At 32.0% G+C, this 26,406-nt stretch overlaps 1 protein-coding gene across 1 annotated transcript; it reads left to right on the top strand.

The window, feature by feature from the left end:
- The first annotated feature begins 8,466 nt into the window (after window positions 1-8,466).
- Window positions 8,467-17,284, top strand: LOC110998335 (serine protease inhibitor 3/4-like). The gene is made up of 4 exons (XM_045631921.1): window positions 8,467-8,475; window positions 14,201-14,344; window positions 16,536-16,745; window positions 17,087-17,284. The coding sequence occupies exons 1-4, from the start codon at window positions 8,467-8,469 to the stop codon at window positions 17,282-17,284; spliced, it is 561 nt and encodes a 186-aa protein (XP_045487877.1).
- The last annotated feature ends 9,122 nt before the right edge of the window (window positions 17,285-26,406 follow it).

The raw sequence follows: 26,406 nt of genomic DNA, 5'->3' as shown, positions 1-26,406 counted from the left end.
GAAGCAACTACACTATTCACAACCAGTTGAGTTAGCTTCAGCCCTTAACCTAACTAGTCTTAACCTAACTTATAGAAATCGCGGTGAAATGAGATTTTTTAGTTGAAAACTTTTTTCGATTTTTTTTATAAAAATTCAGAACGCGTCTTCCTCGGCTCGACGTCGGTTTGGTACTGAGCTATCAGACACAGTGCCTGATAGCCAAGTCTAGGACATACATGTAGATAGTCCATAGCACACCAGGAGAGCCTAGCGCATAGTAATTTAACGGTTAACGAGAGTTCGTAGACACATTTAAAAGTTTACAAATGAAATTCATATTTAATATTCGCTTTTGATATGTAAATATGAATGATTTTTGAGAGTTTCACTATTATTTATATAATCTATGTATTATATCTTTTACAACGTTATGTTAGAAAGAGCTGCTACGCCGTAGAGGAGTTACGACTAATCTTAGGCCGTCAGATCCTTAGGCCTTCCGATTAGCTTTTAATAGTATTTATATATTTTCCACATACCTCCTCAGTAATGACTAATGTGATAGTAGCACATAATTAATAAACTAATTTAAAAAAATTTAAATATACCTAATATTTTTGTTACCTAACAGTAAAAAAGCAAATATCGCAAACTGAGACAGAGAAATAGGTTTACCAACATAGCAATTGCTACTAGTACTCCTTATTGCCCAAAACGTGTGATCAGCTTCTGAGAGTTGGGAACTCACTTGACTAATACCATCTGGGATGCAGCTTTTTTGGCTTAAGTTACTTGAGGGATATCCTCAACTATAAACTTCCAATGTAAACTTCCATAGCAACTGTACTGACGTCAAGCTTTTACGTCTGCGTTTCAAATAAAGAACTTAAACACTGGGCAAATGTTTTAATATTTAAGCCTTTAAGTTATTCTCAAGTACCAATACATCAATTTGTAGATTTCAGACTCCACCAGCTAAACTCTTTGTAAACATTTTGTATTCAACGAAGAACGGTTCAAATCCTCGACGATGACGACGAGGCAGAATACGAAATACCACCAGTAATACCTCGACGTCCGTCTTTCCACATCGGTGCGTTTTTAAGGCAGTTTTACAGCGCACCACTACTATGTAGAACCAGCTGTTTCCTGAAGTATTTTCGAACCAATTCGACTTAGAGTCCTCCAAGAAAAAAGCGCACCAATTCTTCTAAGGCCGGCAAGGCACTCGCGATCCCTTTGACATTGAGAGTGTCCATGGGTGGCAGGGCGGTATCACTTAAATTCAGATGAGCCTTCTGCCAGTTTGCCCCCTGTTTTATAGATACATAGTGATGTCGCCTGCTTAGTAAAATTATTTTTAATTTATGCCTGCTTTATATATATATATACGAGACCACTTTTTTTATTTCATAATCATTATTAATAATATCGAATTAATGGCGTCTAAATTCATTATTAAAAGTAATTTTTCATTCCTATTATTTTTTTGTAACTTAATAACTATCTTGTCTATCATCAAAGTTCTTCTTCTTATCCCTTGAATTTGTTTTATGTTATGCTCATTCATCAAGGTCCCCCAATTTTTTAAAACATATTTGTTAACACGAACAAATGATTCTATATATATATATATATATATACCAAGGATTTTGATTAGTCATGTTTATTAATTCTTATCCCATTTCTTACAGAGTTTGTTTATGATTTCTTCTATTTGATGTCATAGTTAGTAAAGTACCGTAATTAAGAAAAAATTCTATATCAAAATATCCAATAATCGTATTACCAACAATTACAATTTCATTATATCTTTTCCAATAAATCAGTTCACGAAAAATTCCGATCTTTCCTAACAAAAAAGACAAAGGGTGCAGCGCAATTTAGAAACAAAACTAAGTTTATGTGTCGCACCTCAGGCGGAATCAAACTCCACCGTTATTGGTTTCTGCATGGCCGAGCAAAGAAATTGACGGAACGCAAGAGACCTACAAAGCACTATGATTTCACTACTCAAAGAGTTGGCGAAACTATTCTCTTGCTTTCGACGAACTTGTTCGTCCCGCTTTACATCCAAAGCAAGTTAATAAAAAAACAATTCGTTCAATAAAGATTTTTGAGATTTGGGTTTTATGTAGGTTTATTAGTAGAAATAGATTTTTTAGGAGAATTATATTCCTTTTAGTATATTTCCAATGCAATTTGTGAGAGTGAGAGCTCTGTTAACATAATATTTGGTATCTTCATTTTTAGGTAGTTGTGTGGGTCTCAGAAGGTTACGCATTCATATAGCATATAGTTATAGTATATAGCGCTGGTAACACAGAAAATAATTTTAGTTTGAAATATGTAGTATATTCAGTAGAATGTCGCGGCGTGTTTCATGAAGCTTAACAGGATAATGTCGAACAAACATTTTAGAACACTTAGATTCACAAGATGGATGTAAAATGTTCACAATCTCCTAAATCACACAAAATGAAGGCCGGAAAGGCTATCGTTTTATGTGCGAGCACAAAGCGTGATTGCGAGCGAACAATTTTGCACGACGCCATCTAGCGGCGGAAATGTGGAGCGCTTACTTGCGACTATGCGCACCGTGATTGAGGGGACAATGCGAATGCAGTTTAGGAAATCACAATTTAAAATTTGGAAAACGTGTTGTGATGGTAGTTTCGTAAAAGAATTTAAAGATTTATATAAATGCTACAATTATTAACCCTTTTTTACAACGTTATATTAAGCGTAGAGGTAATAAATACTGTAATTAACATGGTATGCTGTATTTTAATAAAATAATTTCTTTATGAGTCCATGAAAATGTATGTGTATACAAGAAAATATGATTTCATAAAGATTACATACACATACAACTACACCTCATTTGTACTACTACAATAGAAAAAAATAAACACTAGCAAAGAGAAAAAGAAAATAAATCTAAATAGATACTTTAACTTTATTAAGAGCGCGATACACATAATTACCGTAAGTAGTAAGGTTCAGTAAATATTTTATCAATATTTTTATTAATGTACGTAATAATATAATTGTTACTCTCTAACAAGATAGCCTGCCTATTCACTGAAGCATTAAAAGCAGCAAATAAGCAAGTCGTAGGTATATATAGAAGACTTTTAGTTTTAGTAAATCTAGGATTACAAAGAAAGGAATTACACACAAGCTGTAAAAAATAAGATCTGGATATTGAAATTACTGTAAAATATATCTAATAAGTTCTTACTAACCTTTGTTATTAAAAGACGACTTAAAACACTTCCAAAGCTTTAGAAGATGAAATAAGCTAACATGTGGACGAACAATTTAAATTCCGTGTACACAACATAAACGAGTAAAATAAAACAAAGTTCTGGACACATCATCGAATAAACCATAAACAAATATAAAATGGCTTTAACATTCTAACTCGTGTTTACAAAAATCGCTCGGGACCGGTTCATACAATTTGTTATGCAAATGCGTTGTCCGTTGTCTTGTCCTTAGCATGTGTACATCGCTTAAGTGTATTAAGCTCTATGCAGCGTACGTGTATGGGTTAAACTGCGGCAAACCGTAATTTAATACATGTCAAAGTTCATACTTAGCATTTACTTGCAAAATGTTATAAATTAATTCTACTCAAATATATGAACGCAGTCTAGTGCTATGATCAGCTATTGAAGCATCAATAGCCGATCATAGCACTAGACTGTGCGAAATAAGTATGATGGTTAATTCAAATAAGTCTAAATTAAGACAGGCAAAAAGAAAGTTCCCAAAAATCCTGGCTCGTATATTAATACAAATCATTTTTTTAAGAAAAGTACCATAATATTATAACACTTTATTAAGTATAACAGACGGTCGGGTTCTTATTAAATTATTCAGGTCATTGTCGTTAAATCTCAGTGATTAATTAAATCTTAGATATTATATAACGAAATCTGTTGTTATATAACTAATATATATAATAATATATTATATAATATATTACGTAATAATAATAACGAAATTCATAGGCAAGTCATCTACTGTGCCTGGCCCGCATTGTCAATTGTTTGTTCCACTAACAAACATTTCGTTCAGTCCTTAAATGAAGCCAAAATTATCAAATATCAAACCCCTCTCAGTAAGCTCTCGCACGATGAAACGTAACTTAGGTTCTGCGTGTAGCTTGAACGTGATCCAGATCTGTTATCTGGGTGGACTCTATCTTACCTGGAAGTTCCTATCAGCGTGACATTACGTGACAAGTTGGAGAAGCCCGCGGCACCTGCAGGCCAACTTTGTCCCGCAATTTAATTAGTTATGGAAATCGAGCCAACCGTTTGCGTTCGGCCGTGCTGCATGTAAATTGTTTAGAAGTTAGTTTATATACCAAGTTGTTTACTTCACTGTAACACGACTAGACCCTGTCAAGATTTTAACCGTCTTGTAGTTGATGTAATTTATTGAAGATTAAAAAAAAATTGAATTATATTTTTTAATTTTGTGATGTCAAATACCTGTTTTACTCGTCCCCGTTTTTATACAAATTAATACATATTATATGTTTATTAGAATATCAGACATTTTGAGAATACGTTATTTCTTCCACAATATATGCTGTAACTATAACTTAACAACAGAAAACTGACTAAATTTGTGTGAAAACATCTCTATCCACAGTGAATCGTAGGTAAAGCGGAAGGTGCTAATAATATCCGGTGGCAATAATTTAAAACGTCACAAATCTCGAGATGTTATTACTGTGCGCTATTTCTTTGACTATATTTACTTTTACTTTATATTCTATAACTGACGGGGGAAAAGTTATTTAAAAAAATGTCATGCCTCGTAAAATTTCTACGATTGTACCTACTCGACTATTATTAAATCTTTAAATATGGCAGTAAACTGGTGGATAATTTTAAAGTTCTATATTTAAGCTTTCATCAGCCTATATTAAACACGGCCAATCTTGGCCTATCTGCCGTCCGTTTATACAGACATCTAGCTCATTTCACCAACAATGATCAGTTAGGCTCCCGTGCCAACCAATTTACATATTAACCGGCGCTCAGTGGCTCCCTCTGCAGGTATGAAATCAATGATTGCATCATTGCTCGGCTATCGAACGATTCAATACATAGTAATGAATATTGATTGCGAGTGATTGTTACTACGTTAATAGTTATGCAGTTAAAACGTTTTAATTTTATGATGATGACTGCGGGTCCTTTGCAGTTGTTTGCGTGAAATTCATTCATTATTCATTTGTAATAAAGGCTTTAATGCGTTATAAATATAATATCAGATTAAAAGTAAAGATTTCTGTGAATCAATTTACATTTCTACTCAATATAATTTGTTATTGGTTATGCAGTAATAATAACGTTAACAGTAATTAAAGTGTTGATGGAAGTCATAATTATTTGTTTTTTTGTTTGTGCAAACTTCTGAACAAAGTCATACGCACCAGATTGTATAGTAACAAGGAATAGTTTGTATGTACCATTAGTTGAGCACAAAATAATAATAAAATAAAAGTCTATCGCTCGGAAAAGCCATTGAACTAATGAAACTACCGTCAGTAAAGCTGGCCTTATAGAAATATAACCGTGGAAATTAGCTAAACCAGAAATCGCATTATTGTAAACTCGAATTTAAAATCTAAATTTTATTGTAATTGAAATTAATTGATCGGCCATTGAGTTTAGCGAAACATTTTTGGTAGTAGGTTTAGAGGAGTTTATCCATGTATGAAGGTCCGTCTCATATGGAAGATACAATCGGACTGCTATCTTTGGTATACATCTTTATAGGCAAGTATGTGGTTTCCTTTTTAACCTGACACATGTAGTAGTACATACGCACTAAAACTTACTAAATGATATGGATCTGAGGGCGTACTTAAATAAAAATTAATCGCAGAAATGCAAATTCAATTCCATATAGCATTATACCAGAATCACAGCGAAATGAACCATGAAAGAAATCAAATAACGCGATTAGAAGAGTGAAAAATTTTTACAAATAAAAGTGACTATTAAGAAACAGTCGTTATTCTATGCCGGTTTGCTTAAAAAGATTCAGTTAACCTATCGTAACGCAGAATTATATAATAATAAAATATTATTATGAAAAAGACTGAGAGACTGAGAATATTAAAAACAAAACCTGTAAATAAATTTCGTAAAAACTTAATAAAAACCAATTTTTAATCAGATCTTATATGAATAAAAACTTATTACAATCTGCTCGAAAGAGAATGAAGCTATTATCCGAATCGTAGCGATTATCCGGTGCAAGCCGGGTGAGCCGGGTGAGCCGGGTGACGCAATCAAATCGCTCATTACTGCACCGATTCAATTTCACTAGGATGACCGGGTATACCTTAATGGTCATGAGACGTGGTTATCGTTAGAGAAAAAATATATTTGGTGTATATAAAGTCTTTAACGGTATCTTTACTTTATAATTAAGAATTGCCAGCGGACAAATATATTTATTTATGTTTTTCTCTTATTAGTAACTTATTTCGATTAAGTTTTTTATTTAGCGTAGGATTTAAGTACTAAGATAAACAAATTATAAACGAGGTAAGCATTATAGCAATTTCGAACGTATATCTAAATTAAATTGAAGAACACATATATATTGCAGATATTTGATATTTATGTTATACATGAATATTTTAAAACCAAATTCGTTAATATAAATAAATATCAATTCATATATTACAACTTTATTTTTTAGCATTTTGACTTTAAGGCCGAAAATTATGAAAAATCGTGAAGACCACACAATAATTAATTCAAAGGAATCGTTGTGTTTTGGTAATCTATTGAGACCTCTCAATTAAACGGTGTGTAAAACAGAATTAAATCCCGTGTATTGCGTAAAGTGGGTTAGTCTGCGGTAGCGTTCTTCGGTAATTATTCGCGTATGTAAATGTGAACAAGAAATTCCTTGCATGGTAAAATTGTATAGTAATCAGGACGATAAGCGCGACGGTGCCTCATGCCTGTGCCGCGTTATCGGCGCACGCTACTCTATCCGCCGCGCCTGCTGGAATTGGCTTAGAAGGGCTACACATATGTAGCATTAATTAGAAAACTGTGAAGTCGCAAGTACACGATCCTTCTAAGATGACTATAAAACTTATTGAATTGATGATTTAAAATTCAAATTTAAAAAATTTAGGCTAGTAGTTGTCGTGATATAATTTATTATTTCTGAACCTATCTAGTATAAAATATCGAGTCATATTTGTTAATAACCTAAATTATTTTTTTTCACAAAACAGTGGGCAAACGGGCAGGAGGCTCACCTGATGTTAAGTGATACAGCCGCCCATGGACACTCTTAATGCCAGAGGGCTCGCGAGTGCGTTGCCGGCTTTTTAAAACAACCTGTAAAACATCTGTATGTTTAAAAAAACTGGAATTTGAAATGAAATACATACTTTTCTAGATTATATCTAAGTAAAATATATATCAGAAAAGACCAGTATTAGGCGAATACTAAAGTTACTTTTATGAAAAATATGTCATCTACAAAGTTTCAAGATAAAATCAGAATTCTCAAAGTCTATTTGCTCTTCATTCATCATGTAAATTGTTTGAAACTTCCCAAAACCAAATATGCGTGAAATTATACCATGGAATACTTTTTAATTCCAAGTATTTAATGCAAATATTTCTCGACGAAAATTTTAATCGCATAATTAATATGTAAATGTACTGTTTTACTTATCTCGAGTTTTGTATCAAAATATTCATTTCAGCTGAGATTTATGGCTATTCCGTATTCGAAGTCCAAAAGGGGCGTCATTTATTTTATATACCTCGCTTCTCCGTTAAATAAAATCAAATAAATCTCTAATAAAATATTAATAGAAAATATGCATATCCTTACGTTCTGAGTACTCAATGTTGAATCTCAATAAAATATCTCCCATTAGTTTGAACCGCAGCACTCTAACGACGCGTAAAATTTAGATTCGCTTTGAATAAATCAAAATTATTAAACCATTTTTAAAAACACTGAATTCGAAAAACTTTTTAAATTTTTTACCTGATTTTTAATATAATACTAATTTTATATCGTCTAAATGAAAAGGTTTTAGACACAAAGAGTTCCATACAATGAGTTATGACCTCATAACTTTATTGCATTTCAAAGTAAGAGTATTTTCATGTACCAAAGAATATTATTCAAGATAACTGAAACGTAGACGTTAAAACTGATGTTTTAAAGAAATTCTATATTAAATTTAATCACGTAACGAATTTTAATAGGATTTAGAAATAATATTTTACATCTAATTATTATTAGAGGAGTTGTATAGAAATTTGTATTCAAATGTATATGTCCGCATTCATCTAAGGACTGTATGGACTTGGGTGCAATTTTATGTCGATGCTAATATGCTCGATGTACTAATTAACACTTGTCAGTTGGTTAGCGCTATTCCTCAGTTACGTATTTCTTCAAGTTAAAATGAATGAGGTAAGTTGTTTTGACTTAATGATGTTCTTTGTATAAATAACATAATTTATAATAATAATATCAATTCCATAAACCAAAATATTTGCAAAAGTATTTTAAAAACTGATTTTCAGGGCTGGCAGTACATAGCGTATTGGACAATCGAGGACAATAAATCGAAGGCTTTGCCTTTGAAAATTCTTTATACGTATCTTTTCGCTCGAATGGTGACTTTATCTTAGAGTATATTGAGCTGGCGATTTATTTTTTACGTCGTATTTTGTTTCTTTACTTTGGGTATACAGGGTTTTATCAATGTCAAATCAATTTAGGGTCATCATGTCTCGTTCAGATATTCAATCAGGCATACTACCACACAGAGATTTTCAATAATAAAATGTATTAAATGATACTTTCATTATAATAACGTGAGTTATATATATTTTTACAAATACTACGAACATTTTTCGAGTCATCTACGACGTGCTACGAATAGACGCAGGTTTTTGTATCCCTGTACAGATTCACTTACAACGACATCAGAGATTAAATACAATCCACACATAGAAGAAGCTAATGTTTTAAACGGTAAATTCCGCTATTAGTAATGCAGAACTGTATGTATACTCAGCTGTCAGTGTCGCTAGTTGGTACCGTAGACCAGTGCGAAGTATATTGAAATTCAAATCGGCCGGCCTGATAATGCAAAGCCGTCTATTGCTGCAGTATACCAATGAGCGTTAAGAGGATTGTGAATTCGCCGAATTCTGTTGTAAAAGTTTTTGGATTCTACTCCGAATCGGTCTCATCGCTCACTACATGCGATAATATCCAATGACTAAATGCATATTAATAATGAAAATTTAAAAATATGTTTATTAAAATAATCATGATTTTTGGGATCTCATATAAACTTATGTATCATGGTTGTGAATAAACAGCCGTACTAAATTCTATTTACACTTTAGAAAGTTTCAGACGAAAGTGACGATTTCTATACGCATTCGTAATTTCAATAAAAATTTATGTGAATAAGTTCGTATGAATAAAAAACAAAATAAATGTACATAATAGGTATGATCAATAATAAAATGTGTACGAAATATTACCCTATGAAGCTAAAATTCGAATGTACTGAAAGAGTTGACACTTTTAAGCACCTATATCCATTGATGACGTGACGAACCCACTCTCCGCCAATCTGCCGTCCAATCAATCTACACGGTAAAAAGAAAATGATGAAGATAACCTAGTCCATAGTTAATAAGTTCGCTGTCTCTGTTTACATACCGGTTTTAACCGTTTTCAAAAGTACTACCGAAATTTAAGAAAGCATCAACTGCGGTTCTGTCCTCAAAAATACGCTATACAAATGATTAAATGCTTATATGTTTAAATAAACCCCGACGTTCTTATAGAAATGCTTCTTAAACAGAACAGTCTCAAGAAAAAAGTGTATTGCAATTTCTTCCAAATCATAACACTGGTTGGAGATTGTTTTAACACTTATTAATTAATTTTCAAATACCGTCACATACTTTGCATCAGCTGGATCCAAAGAGTGATGAAAGAGTTCCTTAACAAACCGACAGGAATTTTTATGCAGTTTGTTAAAATACAGAAAGCAGCACATCTCGGTCATGTTTTTCGTCATTATCAACGAGACAGACTGGTAGACAAAAGATGGACTGGTAGAAGGAAGAAGTCATGGTTTCGGAACGGTGGACTGGCATCATATCCGGCGAGGAGTCGATTACAATAGCGTAAGATTCCCAGCCAACCTTTAGTAATAATTTGGCATGAAGAAGAATATTTTTATATTAAAAAATCGGTTAATTAACGGTAAACATACCGATCGAGAGAAACCGGTATTCAAGCCTTACCAATAAGTTTACTCGCCTTGCATACTGCGGCGCTGAATTGCTCCAATTTGCTCTTAAATTTCGCAATCTCGATGGAAAACTGTCGCACTATTCGTTCACGGATATAGGGCAGACTGAGTGATTAGCTCTGTCCTTTTATGGACTTAGCTTTTGAAGATATGTGGAACCACTCAAATATTGGTATACAATGAAGCAAAAAAATTGAATTTCGGAATTCATTCACAAAGTGCTTGCTTTGCATATTTGTTACGTACAACTTTAAAATCATAAAATATTGTTTAATAAAACTCTTAGGCTTAAATAAAAACTATGAAACAGAAAATATCAATAATCTAATAATAGGTTTTAAGAAAATATGCATGGACAATATTTTTTATGTTATTTATAATCAATTAATTTCACAAATCTCTTCATTTTAAATAGTTAACATTATCACCGCATAATATTGAATTAAAAACATAATTCCCATATGAAAAAATTGCTAAAAAACTCCATACAAGAACAAAAATGATAATTCACCGGAGCGTACATGTGCGTTGTCAGGAAATCGGTGGAAGCGCGCGTCGCAGCCAACAATATTAGAATAATTGATTAACTAAACGCAAAGAGAAATAATCGCAATTCAGCATTTTACTTAATAAGGCCGCTTGTGAATTTGCGACTTTACGAACACGTATTTAAATCAATTAATTAACAAACACACTATTCAAATGAATGTATTCTTTACAAATTCTTCTCATTTGTCATAATTTTCAATACACCAATCTACCCCCATACTAAGATGGCTCGATTCAAGACTATGGTGACATATTATTATTATAGTAATAATACCATATAATAATTAATTAAATATAATTTGGCGTATACATAATATAACCAACATTTTCATACATAGTATATGTATGGAACGCAACATAACAGGTAAATATAATCAATCAAAGCGGGGATAGCAAGCAAAATTATAATAATGAAAAAGTAATAAACGATACCGATGCACTATAAATATCTAGTTTATTACATCCATAATTCGTATTCCCCACAGATTGCAAATACGCAATTTCCGCAGAGTAAATTCAAAAAATTAAAATTTATTACGTAGCTCAGGTCTTGCGTTTGCATACATCCTAAATCGCTGCCGTGCCGGGAAAAATGATTTATAAAACCTCGCTAAGCATCTGTCTCTATTACTCTTGCAGTATATATGTATGCTTGTCTCTTTCCTTTCGACTCCAATTTCACGCTGAATGCGTGTAGGACCTCCGTAGTAATACTGCTATTGATTAAGATGCCTGAATATTCATTCAATTACATGCCACTGAATTTTCTAATGAAGTTTTGCTTAAATGATGACGCATTATTTCTTAAATATATAAGCAGAGAACGAGTTTTTAGTTTGACAGTTTTTATACAAATTAATGGACTTCAAAGGATATATGGACCAATGGCAAGAAGGAGAAGAGGGCGCCTTTAAAAGGAGGATAGAAGATATAGAAGCGGATACAGAATAAAATACTTATGGAGAAAGAAAAGCCATGGTTAAAGATATTTGAAAAACGCTGGAGAATACTTTTGTCCGCGCGCTTATATAATCAATATACTGAAGGAAATTAGGATTTTAGGATAACGAAAAAAACAAATGCAACTACATTTGTAAAAGCTGGAGTTTATAAATGTAGTTACATTTGTTTTTTCGTTACATACAAATGGCTTTATTATATGTATATAAATTTAAGAAACTAATTATATATTAATTTCTGTTACGACATTATTATTGATAATTAATATGAATGTCTCATCTTTGCGTTAACTACCAGTTTCCAGTAACGGCGTGCACTAAACGAAAATAACTAGAAATAAAATCTCGGCTACTCTTTTTATTCGAAATGTCTATAAGGAAATTGTAACAAATTGCAATTATTGACACCATGCTTCTCTTAATACATTAAAATGATACAATACAATATCAAATACAGCATCATCATTATGGTGGCACAAATACAGTTAAATTCGATTGCCGATTCCTATATTAGAAAGTTATCTGTTTAAATCTGCTTCAACATATTCAAAAGTTTGATGTAATTAGTTTAAAAATAGTTTATTAGGATGTCAAGGTACAAAAATTAGGGCACCTATACGGATATGAAAGACTTTTACTGGATTTATAAAATCAGCATAGCTGTGAAATAAATTAAAAAGTCCTGTAGTAGTGTTCTGATGAGATACAGGAGTTCTAAAGTTGCCTACTTTCTACTCCGCATTGCACCCAGCGCCGTCTAGATAGTGTTGAAGCGATAATGTAACCGAAGACTCCGATCGCTTTGACGACTGAATCAAATAAGTCTCGGAGAATAGTAATAAAATTGAATTGAGCGCCTGCCCAGATGTAGCGAAGGATTTATCGCGAGATAAACGTTGAGGCATACCGAGGAATATCTATTTTACTATTTGTTTTACAAAGATACATTTTAAAAATAAGCTTGCTAATCCATTTCTGAAGGAGTATAAATTAAGGTAGAAATTCAAATCATAAACTGTTAATATTTCCTGCCATTGAGAAAACTAAATACTATTCTTGACTTATGATTGATTCTTGCATGATTTATCTAGTGAACTATAAAAAATATTTAAGCACATTACATGTCTAATAGTGTTAAAACCATACATAACATGAGATTTAAGAAGTTTTTCATGATAATAAATAATAAGAGATAAAGAAGCGATAATTTTGTCAGGCAATTGTGGCACAAGCTTTAAGTTAGTCCCGCGCTCGCTTACACATTCGTTGAGCTGCATCCAATATGTTTCCAAGAATATTGTCTTTAACAAGTCCATTATACGCGATAGATTGTACGCCTCCATGCCCGCCCTATACCTTTCTCGATGAATATTTCAGTATGAAATTTATTATATGCCCTGAATTTTGTACTTGTCGGAGTTTGATTACTGTTTTATTAACGTGCTTTTTCATATTAAACATTAAATTTAAACACAAGCATTTATAGGATTATCTATTTTAACAATTATGAACAGGTGAGCTGAAAGTTCGAGGCTATTAGGAAAATATTGTTTTTGATAGATTTTGATACAGTAGTTAGATCAATGAAGTTGATCCAACAACTGTACGTTTATCCATGGAATAATATTAATTTAAACCGGCATTTTAGAGTATTTTTCATTTAAAGATAACGTGAACATTGCAATTTTATCAGAAATGAATTTTTTAATTATAAGTACGGATTTTAATCACATCAGCGCTATAGCCTTTTTTTTACGTCATAATGTTCCATCACATTTCAGCAATGTATATTTTTCAATACATTACGTTTGGTACCTGTGATCCTGATAAATTTAGTTCAAGCTTGGTTCCTGTAAGTGGTTTTCCTAAAAATACTAATATTTTCATTTTATCACATTATCACCTAAAGCTCACATTCACGCCATGGTCTAAAAGGAACGAGCAACGAACTCGTCCAGGTTTGGTTCCTTACCATGATTTTCGAACGTCAAAAAAGAAATATACATTTAATTCTTCTAATTTTAAATTTACTGCCAGTTCTCAAATCAAGACCATAGAACTGAAGAGAAGAACTGTCAATAAACTCTCGGCCATTTTTTACACAACTTTTGTAAGGAGCTGCAACCATTACATCATGTTCCACATGACATCTTAAGTAATAAAGAATATTAAAATAAATTAAAAACAAAGTTTAGTCAGCAGCTCTACATTCTCGTGGGAACAACACGCAAATATATAGTCGAAACAACTAACATCACCGCATACACGACTTCAAGTACTTTCGATCACCGATTGCCAACCGATATTGTAATGATTTTTTAAAAATAATTAAAAATTGCTTTTTTAGAGTAAACTTCTCTTACATTTTAACAAGAGCATAATAGTGTCACCACTTTCACTGCGACTTCCGCTGTGTAAGCTGGCTTCTGTCGCTCAAGGCGACGTAAAGGTAGAATTATTGCAATTCTTGGAATACAAAAATATAAATATGGTAAGCAAATTATGTTATTAAACAATAAACTATTTAATAGTATACGTACAGTTTAATTGAAACATGGCTATTGTACTTTGTCCACAGTCTTATGTAGAATATCATAATAGTTTAAATATTTGTAATTAATTTAAATAAACGGCTCAAATTTAGAGTTTTTCCCCCAACTTCTATTTTGCTCCCTTTGGTGTAAAGACTCTTTGGGCGTGAAGTTCAATTGCACAGTCGCTATTTAAAGATTTAAGTTGTAGATAACGGTAGATAGTACCAGGTGATCCCAGAGCTGCAGAGATTTCCTGGCTCAACAAATAAGTATCGCAATACAGCAAGGAAATGCTGACAGCGTCAAAGGTATACTGCCACAGCGACCAAACTTTTAATTTTTTTTTTTGTTAATTGTCCTTTTTCAACATCATGAACGTTCCTGACTTATTGTATATACTCATTATTATCAGTTGTGGTTTTACATCTTTACATAAAAGTTACAGAAAAGTTTATATAACATATAAGATGATATGTTTAAATATTGTATACAACTTGCAGTAAACATATTAAATTGCAGATGAATTCGAGTTATCGTGATCTTGATGTATTGCTCACACACTTGAAGCGTATAGACTTTGTAATGGTTAACCATATTTATTTAAACTATTCTAAAGGCTATAAAGATACACTATCAAAACCTGCCTTTAGCGTGGATGTACCGAAAGTTAGTTTTAATTATCCCAAAGCTGCAACTATTTATATTAACAAAATGGTAAGAGATATTTCCTGTTAATTGAGCTACAGAGATTGATAAATAATTTATATTAAACCACGTCAATATTTTTTATAATTACACACCTATTTCTATTTTTAAGAACAGAAAATTATGAAATAAATAACATTTTATATATTTAATTGTTCGACATTCTAATTGCACAATCGTACTAAACTTTCGAAATGTTTTATATATGTTGATAATTAAAGATTATTTTAATACAAAATAATAATTTCATTAAAATATTAAATACAACAATAAATTGATTTCAGACACAATATTTAGTTCCAGCTTATTTTTCATAAAGTAGGGGGGCAAACGATCCTACGGAACGCCCAAAAAGGACATCATCGCATCGCATTAAAATTTTAAATATTTATTTACGGTTAGAATAACTAGTAATAATTCTAGTAATAATTATTTAGTCTTGTAATGTTTTTCTCAGTAAGCGAATTTTTTAATTCATATGAGAAATAAAGTTATTTTTATTTAATTTGTTTTAGATCGATCGTGTAACGTTCAAGCGTCTATCTGATGTTTTAGTTAAGGAAGATATTACTAAAGATACATCTATGTTACTAATTAATGCTGCATACCTAACAGTAAATATGAATGTCTATATACTATATTGTATGATTAAAAAAAAACAGTATCTAATATTATTTGTATGTATATGAATTACCGCCTTTGTTTGTAACGCACGGGTGTCAGTCTATGGAACTGTGGGACTCGGGGATCTGACGTTTAATTGCCAAAAAAAAACACATTATCAAATAATAAAAGCCTATGAAATAAATAAAAACGTAATTGTTAGTTTAAAACAGTCTCAAAATTATAAAATTAAACGTTTGCTTCATAATATTTATCCTTGATTTTGTTTTAAAGGCAACATGGGAAGTTCCATTTAACATATTGCGTACAAAACATAATATGAAATTTCGGTGTTACAACCAAAGTACATTGTTCGTGTCTATGATGTTCAAGAGTGAGGAGGTGTTATATGTCGACGATGATTTGAATAAAATAAAGGTTTGTTGAAGGTTTTTAGGGAAAATTTATTTTCTTCTTTTTAGTTTTGATACTCCTTCTCATATAGGTACAGAGTGTACCTTACTTACCAAGTAAAATAACAGACAGTTAAATAACAGTAATTACAACCTTAAGGGTGACATTTGTCCGCCATCGGATTGCAAGAAAGTATAATAAATAATCTTTATTTCTTCTCTTACATAATACATACAAGGTTATTTTGATTAAACCAAGATGATAACATAAAATAAAGTGAGTGCCTACCGCAAGTTTTTATTAATCTTCCCACCTTCGAGTAGTATTGTGGTAATATTTATCAATATTCTGTCCTAAACAACAGTTTTTTTTGTCTTTTCATTACTTTCGTATAATTATTGTTTTTGGAATTATCTTTGACTATAGGTGATTAATATGAAACTTGCCAGCCCCGGAGTGTCAATGACATTTGTAATACCTGAAGACAGGAAGAGCCTTCAAGACTTTCTTCGGAATTTATTGAGACCCAACTACTTTAGGACTATCAAAAAGAGGATGCGAATGGAATTTCTAAACATAGCGATACCCAGATTTAAGTTAAAGACCTTGGTAGATTGGACGGATTCCTTACAGAAGGTAAATTTATATTGTAAATATAATAACTCCTTTACTCATGGCATAAATAAATGTTTAATATTCCTTAATTTAATAATCAAAGTTTAAGTCAGGAATTATTTAATCATGTAGGTAAATCAATGTACATTTATGAACGTCAAAAAATATTAAATAAATAAATGACATAGACATTATTTATTACATTGACATTATGTATCATTTTTTGGAGAAGGACAGTAAAATCATCATCATCGCACTGACATTCAAACATCTAAACGGAATTAGCTATAAGCCAAGTTATTTAAATATCGTATTATGTTTAGGGCAGTATGAACAAAACATTCATTCGATATTCCTTCTAGGTGGGATTAAAAAAACTATTTGATATAAACAGTACAGGGCTGAATAACATGTTAATAAATGAGGCCACTGACAAACCCCTGCATATAAGTAAAGTGAAACAAAAGAACTTCATTGAAGTTAATGAGATGGGTGCATATCGGATTATTACCACAGAATGTAAGTTGCATTTTACTCTGAGTATAGAAAGAACAATGTGATTTGTGAATACATCTATGTTTCATTAATATTACTACCCCATTTGTCTCATAATAAGGCATACATTTTTATCAACTCAATGTAAAGCCAGCCAGAAATTAGAAATTGTTTTTCATTTAGAAATATTCAGGTCAACTTTGCAATTAAATTGCATGCTTTGTGTCTGCCAAAAGACACCTTAATTATTAATAATGATGCTTATGTAAAGGTGAATTAATAATATAAAGATACTATTAGCAGGTGCACCAAACGAACCACTTTCAATTGACTATAGGTGCACTAGACTCTTAATTTTGTGAAATTACTATTATAATTTTACTGTAAAAATGACCGAAGCTTCTAGGTTTATAATACAGGACTAAAGACTTCATCAGTGTTAACCTGGGGCCTTAACACTGGTAGTTCTTTTGCTATGTGAGAATTTAACAGTTCTGATTCGGTGAAGGAAAACAAAATGTGTACCCCATAGAGTCCAGGGTAAATTATTCAAATGCACAGACATTTTTTAAGATACTCAAAGAATTAGGCGTCTAACTCAAAGGTCCTAGGGTCGAACTCTCCGAATTTTTTATTAAAGTTTCTGTTATGTTAATATTGACTATTTTATGTTCTAGCATATTACAGTAAGATGCCAGATCTTCGGCCAACATTAGAAGCAGTCGCCGATCGACCATTTTATTTTAGTGTTACGCTTCACGGTGATAGGTCCAACTATTGGAACACAGAGGAGCTTTTCACTGGCGTTTATTATGGTCCAGATACATAAATATATGAAATAAATGTTGGAAAATGTTTTTTATGAAGTCTTTTAAGTCAATCGTTGTTGAATTTAGGTTTATCGGTGCAAAGGACTAATAAATCTGTATTAGTTAATACACGTAACTTTTTTATGTTAGAGTAGTCAGAAAAGAAGAATGAAGACAATAAAATATCAAAAGAATAATGCAAATCCGGTACAAAATATATTTTGTATTGTAGTAGTTGATAGTTTATATATATTAAACAGTTTTAACTAGTACTTATTTAATTCTAAACAAACTCGGGGTGTAATTGTACTTTTTAATTAAAAGTACATGTATTATTTTTTTATATATAAAATATATAATGTAAAATGTATCTGAATAAAGGCTATTATTATTATTATTATTATTATTATTATTATTATTATTATTAGATGTATTATTTAAAGATATATGACTTCCTTCCTAGATTTATTGAATAAAAAATAAATGTTGTACAACCCCAATTTAGCTACTTTAAATGTCCAATTGTAAATTGCAAGATGACACAATACAGGCTAACTAGAGGCACGTGACTACACGTGTCCTTACAATTCAATATTATAAAGCTAATCGACTAGGGATGCCAAGGACTCGATATTTTTTCAAGTTGTTAACACATTTAGCCTGAATGGTATGATTGAATTTAGCATTCTATCTTAACTGTGTTCTCCACGTAATATTGTATTTTTTTTAAATTTATGTTAAAGTAAATTTATGAAAAGGGTTTATGATAGAAAACTTAACACCATAAATCCTTAGAATTATTTTTTTTAAGAAATCCGCTGAATTTTATTTTAATATATTTGTTAAAATAATAAATATTTTTATCAAAGTATCAGCCCTCAACATCCAAAAGTAACAACCCTAAGAGCACGTGTGAAATTACAAAGCATTCGAGCAATTACTATGCATTATTTGTGCAGAATGAAAAGGCATGTGTAATGTGTGCAAAATGGAACCATTAATATTATACGCTCAAATTTCAACTCGTCATTAAAGGTATTTAAAGGATCGCTACATGGTTATTCATTTCAACGTAGGCTTAGATAGTAGTCAATTGTAATAATATCTTTGTCAATTTTATGTAGATATAATGGACCATATTTTAGCTTAATTGGGGATCAAACCGTCGACCTTGTCTCAAGAATGAAATGTTGTCTGTGAGTTTGTGATTTTGCTTAACAATATATCCTTATATGATGATACAGGTAAGTATAAAAAAGGCCTTTTCTTAACACGAGGACGTTTTAAGCGGTTTATTCATTAGTAGCTTTTTATTTTATTTTAATTATGTAAATTATGTAAAAAAGTGCCCTCTCTTGCACTGTAGACTGACATGCATAGTTGGTTGGTGGAGGAGATTGCGAGAAATATTATGTAATGTGTGTCGAGGCCTTATAAAATAATATTAAAAAGTATATTTTCGTATATACTTTTTATATTCTTATATGTGTGTATCTGTTGTAAATATTAATGAATTTTTCGAGGAATAAATGAGGCTTGATTATTATTATTATTCAACGTATGTCGATTTTTTTTAATGAATTTAACAATAACACCAAAAATTTTAACAAAGAACATGCCTTTATATTTGTATCAATTACTACAGTAATTATATATATATAAATATATATATTCATTTATTATCAGAAAACAAGGTTCCATAATTATTTGTTAGTAACAATTAGTTTACCTTGAATTAATTCAAACTAAAAAAACATCTCCTGACAGCGAACTTCCGATTGCAGCAAACTCGATTTCCTCAAATAAACAGCCATAGAGGTAAGTTTATAATATTCAATAAGTTGGGGTCGAAATTCTTGCGGAGCCTGACAGGTGTGTCCCAGGGGTCTCAATTAGTTCCGTACAAATAGACCTGCAGCCGGCTTTGGCTGGATTACGTCGAAATTACTTTATCACAGCGAATTGTTGGGTTTTAGAGCGTATAATATTATTGAAGGTACAAAGTTGGATAGTTCTAACGGCAATGGGTATAGCCTTTTGGTGGAACTAATGTATTATTTTTCAGAAGACAAAATCAGCAATCTCATATTATAACATTAGAAAGTTTTTAATTGGTTGTGTACTCTCTAGTCTGTAGGACTAAAAAGGCGTTCAAAGCAGAATGTAAAACTTAACAATGTATACTGTTGCTACCATTGATTCGGAGCATGTAGTGATTATTAGGCAAGTAGGTGATCAGCCTGTCACAGCGCCTGTGCCAGCCTGTGCAGCGAGTCTTTGGCACACGAGAAGAAGTCTAGCTGTCATGAAGGTCGCGCGCTCAAGCTGCTGTTATTGTTAGCATAGAAGGTGGTATAAAAAATAATTTCATTGCGTACCCAACACACTTGACTTACTGAGCAGCGGTATATTGGTGAAATACTCGGAACATTCCACAGTTAGAAACTAACTGCAGCAAGGTACGAAGATTTGCATTTAGCCGGCAACCGTAGCTCGTTTGAGCAGTTGAAGTAGGCTTACTGCGCCTTGTGCCGAGACCAGTAACTCCGCCGTTAATTTGGTGATACAGAGCAATATATGCAGCTGGTAAACACATTAAATATATTACATTTATAGACAGTATATGAGGCAAATATTATTATTACTGATAAATTGAAATTTGAAATTAGAGAATTATCAGTAAATAAATTCAAAGCCCTCGTTAAAGCTAAATAAATTAAGCTTTTTATAAATTTGACGAATCACTAAATGATCCTAATCCTCGGGATTGATTTGCTCCAGTTTAAACAATTTGTATGACTGAAACTTTGTGATAAAAACAGTACAAGAGAGTTTCTTGCCAGTTCTCCTTGCCCGCTTTACGCCCTTCACATGCGAACTTATAGTAAATGTAAATTTACAATTAATTTATCTTCTTTTCTGGCGTTCATAAGTTTAGCCATATGAATATAGTTATTTTGATTTCAGTTATTTGTATCTCGCTTTAATTTTTAAATTTTTTTAACAAATAAAAATTATTCAATTTTTTAAATTTAAAAAGCTTTATCTGCTAACGCTTTTAGTCTGTGACACGTAAAGCTACGTACGAAGTGCCTTCTAACCATATTAGATACAGATTCTATTCATAAAATTCTCCTCTCATATTTTTAAAGTTGTAATAAAAATACACTTAAGAGTTCTTTAAAAGATTATTCCTTACGAAGTGTTGTATAAGAAAATTACTCTGATACCATCCACCAGTCCCGGTTTGGTCCTTTAATGTCAACTGATCGTTAATGTATTCACCTGGGTAAACTAATACACTTATCAACGTCAACAGAAAAGATGTTAAATAATCTAGTTCTAATTTTTTCATTTACAACAAGTTCTACCATAATATACTTTCATTTTATTAAATCTCTTTTTACAAAGCTCTTTTTTAGAATAAAATTTTTGAAAATATTTTCATCTTTTTACGCCAAAGAAATAACTTCTAACGCGTGTACATAACACACGTTTTTTTGTAAAGATTGATTTTTATTATACATAATATTTTGTATACGTTGTCCGTCTTCAAATAATAGTCGTACTAAAAGATTGGTAACAAACTCGTGAGCTTTTAGGTACTATAAGTGTATTGATACTTGTGAGCGGTGAAAAGCGATTTCATCTTACATCAGCTAATGTGCCTACTGCCTCTGGCGTAAAACCATTTCCAATCCGAAATTGTAATAACAACTTCAGACATATATTAGTATGAAGTTTAACTAAGTTTAGAGATGTAAAAACGGGAACCTGGCATTTTTGCGGTGACATGGTCATTAAGACATGGTAGAGGAGTACGGACACCGCACCTACATCAGGCTGTAACGGCCGGCAGAAAAATCGTGCCCCGCACGCTCTCTGACAGATGCCATTTGTTAATTCACTGAAATATCGCGGCAGGCGACGGCTATTCATTATAAGGCCGGCTCGTTTGTGCCACGTGTGAGTCTTGTAGCGTTGGCAACTCAACACTAGATGGTAAATGGTAAATATTTGATACAAGACATCTAAGTCCAATCGGATAACTCACCTTGACGCTTAATGAAAGAAATACAACAAAGTGTAGGAATGAAAAAAGAGTATTTATATAGCTAATGAGTTTTGTATATAGTAGGGCATAGGAAATAAGTTCTGTTGGTTGTAACTAGTAGCTAGTTAGAAATTATATATATACATACATAACGGCAACTAAACCTGAATCCGTTCTGATTGTAACTTAATTAGAAACGTTATAACTTTTGCCTATTTTTACATTATATTGCATTATGTTAATTTTTTTTTATTTCTCACAACAGTAACGAGGTTATTATTCATTAGAAATTGAACATTGCTCTTCTGACCGTACGTCAGGTGCATTCACTCGTGCAATGGCGAAAGCCACTGTTGCTATCCTTGTTTGTTATTCCGTAATTTATAGTGTTATCTCTGTCTTGGATAAATGACTTGCCTGAAATTCAAGCCTATTTTTAAAAGTTAATGCATATTTTTTATTTACAGAATTGTATTTAATACAAACGCAATACTTAATTTATTCTTACCCACATCAGAATTCCTGCCTATTGATTGAACTTTTTGTAAATATAACTGGGTTAAAGTTTATCGCCAATATTAGTATGCCATTGGAGCATTCCCTTGAATTCTAAATTACCCGTGGGATTCACACGTTACTAACTTCATCTACATAGGTAACATTCGTGCTTACAATATACAATAGTTATATCTAGTTTTTTAAGATAAAATTAAACACACTTTTTAATGTAAACTTCAACTACGACAGATACATTACATTATTTAAGTTCTCATTTGTATATTTACTCGAAAATGCGATTGACATAAAAAATCAAATAATACACTGATCTGATTTTATTTGCCTGAACCCGCGATGATCTGGAGAAGATGGTTTAACAAACCTTGACTCGAAAAGCAGGATTTCAGGATTGACAGAATGAATTCCGTATAACCAATGAATCCAAAAAGTTGAACGAACTTGAGAACATGTACCCCATGGACATTTAACAAAAGCGTAAATAAATAAAATAAATCAGTGGAGCTACAACCTTTTTAGGCATTTATCTATCTGTTTCATCATTATTTGTCAATCTAATAGGCCAGTAGGTGATCAGCCTCTTGTTGCTTACACAGGCCATCGACCTTTTGTTCGAGCCAATGGTAAATCCTGAAATAGTAAATAAGTCCTCGACCTCAGTGATTAGAGTCGCACGATGAAGCCACTGGGCCAAAACTGCTCTCAATATAAATATACTTAGTTTATAAAAATAAATACTACTTTTATTGAATCAAGAATTGTTTCTAGTAGTCATTTTATTGGGATACATTTACCCAAACGCTATCGGGCTCGAGAGCAATTCAACAAAAATATTCTTAAACTCATGCAAAATTTAGTCCGTCAATGAGTTCCTCAAACAAACTGGAATTCCAGCTGGGATAGATAACTAGTTGTGTAATATTTACTGAACTATGTGCGTTTACTCGACTCCGCCTAGTTTCCGAGAGGTTTCGATAATAAGTGTTAAGTTAGTCGAGTGAGCTCCGTGCTGGCGAACTCGTGTTATAGCTATCGGTTTTGTTTAAATTGGTTAAATTATAGGAATGTATAAGACATGGCATAAATAGAAATAAGGGAATATATTGATGAAGTTTTTTGACATGACGTCTTTTAATTCGATGGAGCCGGCTGCACGCGCGAAAAAACATGACACATGCGGCGTTACCTCGCTCTGAGGCGTTGCATTTAAGGCTTAAAGTGCAAGCGAGAGCGCGGAACGAGCGACAAAGAGGCATAATCGGCCTCCGCGGTCGGCAGCGTTCGTTCGTTAAAAAAAATATGTGCAATTCACACGTGGTAGAAGTGAAACCTTCAAAAACAAAGTTTTTATAATTAATCATATATAAATTAAACATTTTTCACTATCTAAATGTATTAAACTTTTCTTTAAAAACAGTATATTTTAATGATAAATTTTAATTTATAAGTTTAATATAAACGTTTAATTTGGCAAAAACTACAAGGAAAGTTTGAAATTCGATTAAATTAAAAAGCGGCAGTAAAAAGAGGCTATATAATGCCTCCTATCTCATTTACTCCCACGTTAAATCTTATGAATTTATGATTCTGTCTCTTTTTACTGGCGGTTTTTCCGTTGCATCTGGTTTGAAATTACGATTCTAAAGAAGTTTCTCTATCTGTCTCATTTTCTCGCACGTTAAATCTTATGAATATATGTTTCTGTCTCTTTTTACTGTCGGTTTTTCCGTTGCATTCGATTTGAAATTACGACTCTAAAGAAGTTTTTCTATCTATCTCATTTGCTCCCACGTTAAATCTTATGAATATATGTTTCTGTCTCTTTTTACTGTCGCTTTTCCGTTACATCCAGTTTGAAATTACGACTCTAAAGAAGTTTCTCCATCTATCTCATTTACTCCCACGTTAAATCTTATGAATATATGTTTCTGTCTCTTTTTACTGTCGCTTTTTCCGTTGCATCCGGTTTGAAATCACAACGATTCTAAAGAAGTTTCACTTCAAAAATTGACATAATTATATTTATGCGTACAAATAAATGTAACTTGATCAATTCAATTGTGATTTCCATTTACCTCCTTCTCTATATCCATACAAAATAACTTTCAAACAAATAAAATTAAAATTTTCTTTTGAAAAATGCAACCATTCCATCAGTATTTTCTGATGACGTTGTCACATTCAACTATCGTCAGTAAACTAACTTTAGAGACAACCGATTTTAGTTTATTAATTATTATTCCACTTATTAAATATTCCCGATATGCGTTATTTTAGTCAAATTATGATAAACTATGACTACTCTTTCTTGTGTTAGAGAATTTTTTTAATTACTTCAAAAGACACTTTCTTTTTATGGTTTTTGATAGATTCTACTAACCGTCCCATGAGTTCTAATGACTATTCAACCCCATGAAAGCGCTATAAACTGGTTTCATAAATGTATCTCAAATGTAATAATAATTATTTAAGGAAAAATAATTACACAAAGGTAAGATTTTTTCTATCGAATACACGAGACTATCCGAAGGTGTGAAAAATATACCTACATGACTTTATCTTAAAATTTCCGCTTCTATTTCATGGTTCATTTTTCTCAATACATTAATCTGTATCGAAATCAAATTTTCGCAATTTTAGTAAAAATTATTGTATTAGTTCATTGCAAGGATTCGAATGTCTGTCTGCAGGTTTGAGATCATATTATTAATAGATTAAGGGACGTTAAGCCAAAGACTTTTCTAGACAATTTATTTTAATAGCAAAATTAGACGGTACACTAACTGGGATCTACAAAGGCGAACTCTAGTGACTATCAAACGCAATAACGGTACTTTTCAAGTGTCCAAATTTGAAGACAAACAGGCAACTATGCAGACCGTCTAGCAGGCATTTAATTAACGACGATTTACTTGTTACAACTTGTACCGGCGAAGTAATTACGTTAGAGTTAGCGATAACGCGCTTTAAACTAGAGTTTTTGACGCTACGAACGCCGGTCGGTTAGATCAGATTTTCAAAGTTAGTAAATTTAATGTTTTAACTAATCATTACCGTAGTTAAACGTTATTTGGCCATCAATATCTCGAAATTGAAGATTAATTGTATTTAAGATAAGATTAATTGTTATTGTTTGTTCCGCCACCAATAACAATTGGATAAAATTTATATATATGTCGATTCAATATTTGTATTTCTAAATATAGTTTATAAGTGTAATGTCGTGCACACTTGTCATTAATGTACATGCATGTATTGGGTTTTTTTGTATTTTATGTGTTCTCTATCTGTTGATATCTTATTTTTCAATAATTCACCAAGCTATAGTAGAATTCTTTGTCACAGTATTTTATTTCTAATAAATCTTCATTAGGATATTACTTTAAAACAATTAGTATTATTCAATACAAATTCAGTAATCTCAAATATCAGGATACATACGTCGGTGAGTCAACTAGTTAGCTGCCGCAAACACAATGTCAGCGAGACAATCAGACATTTATTTGATTTACATATTATTTCCCGCGTTCGCTCTATACTGATTACGAACAATGTGGCTTTCCGCATAGAACGGAACTACGATATTTTCTTAGTTCTATGAAATCATGTACCTCATTAAATCTGTCTTTTGTGTTTTTTATAGGATAGAAGGGGCAAATGAGCCTACGGGAGGCCCAAAAAGGGCAGTCATCGCGGCCCATGTCCACCCATTTAACGATTGCTTTGCCACCCTTTGAGGTAGAAGTATACTACTTTTTAAAACAATTGGAAGTTGTATCTCCCAAGGAAGACTACCACCGGAAGTCTA

This window comes from Pieris rapae, chromosome 17 (genome assembly GCF_905147795.1).
Source record: "Pieris rapae chromosome 17, ilPieRapa1.1, whole genome shotgun sequence".
In the NCBI taxonomy this organism is placed as follows: domain Eukaryota; kingdom Metazoa; phylum Arthropoda; class Insecta; order Lepidoptera; family Pieridae; genus Pieris; species Pieris rapae.
Note: the sequence above shows the minus strand (reverse complement) of the source record. Positions and strands in the feature narration are given on the sequence as shown.

Coding starts and splice junctions, on each gene's coding strand:
- LOC110998335 (XM_045631921.1), top strand. Junction 14,345..16,535: donor AATACAAAAATATAAATATG/GTAAGCAAATTA, acceptor CTTTGACTATAG/GTGATTAATATGAAACTTGC. Junction 16,746..17,086: donor GGACGGATTCCTTACAGAAG/GTAAATTTATAT, acceptor TATTCCTTCTAG/GTGGGATTAAAAAAACTATT.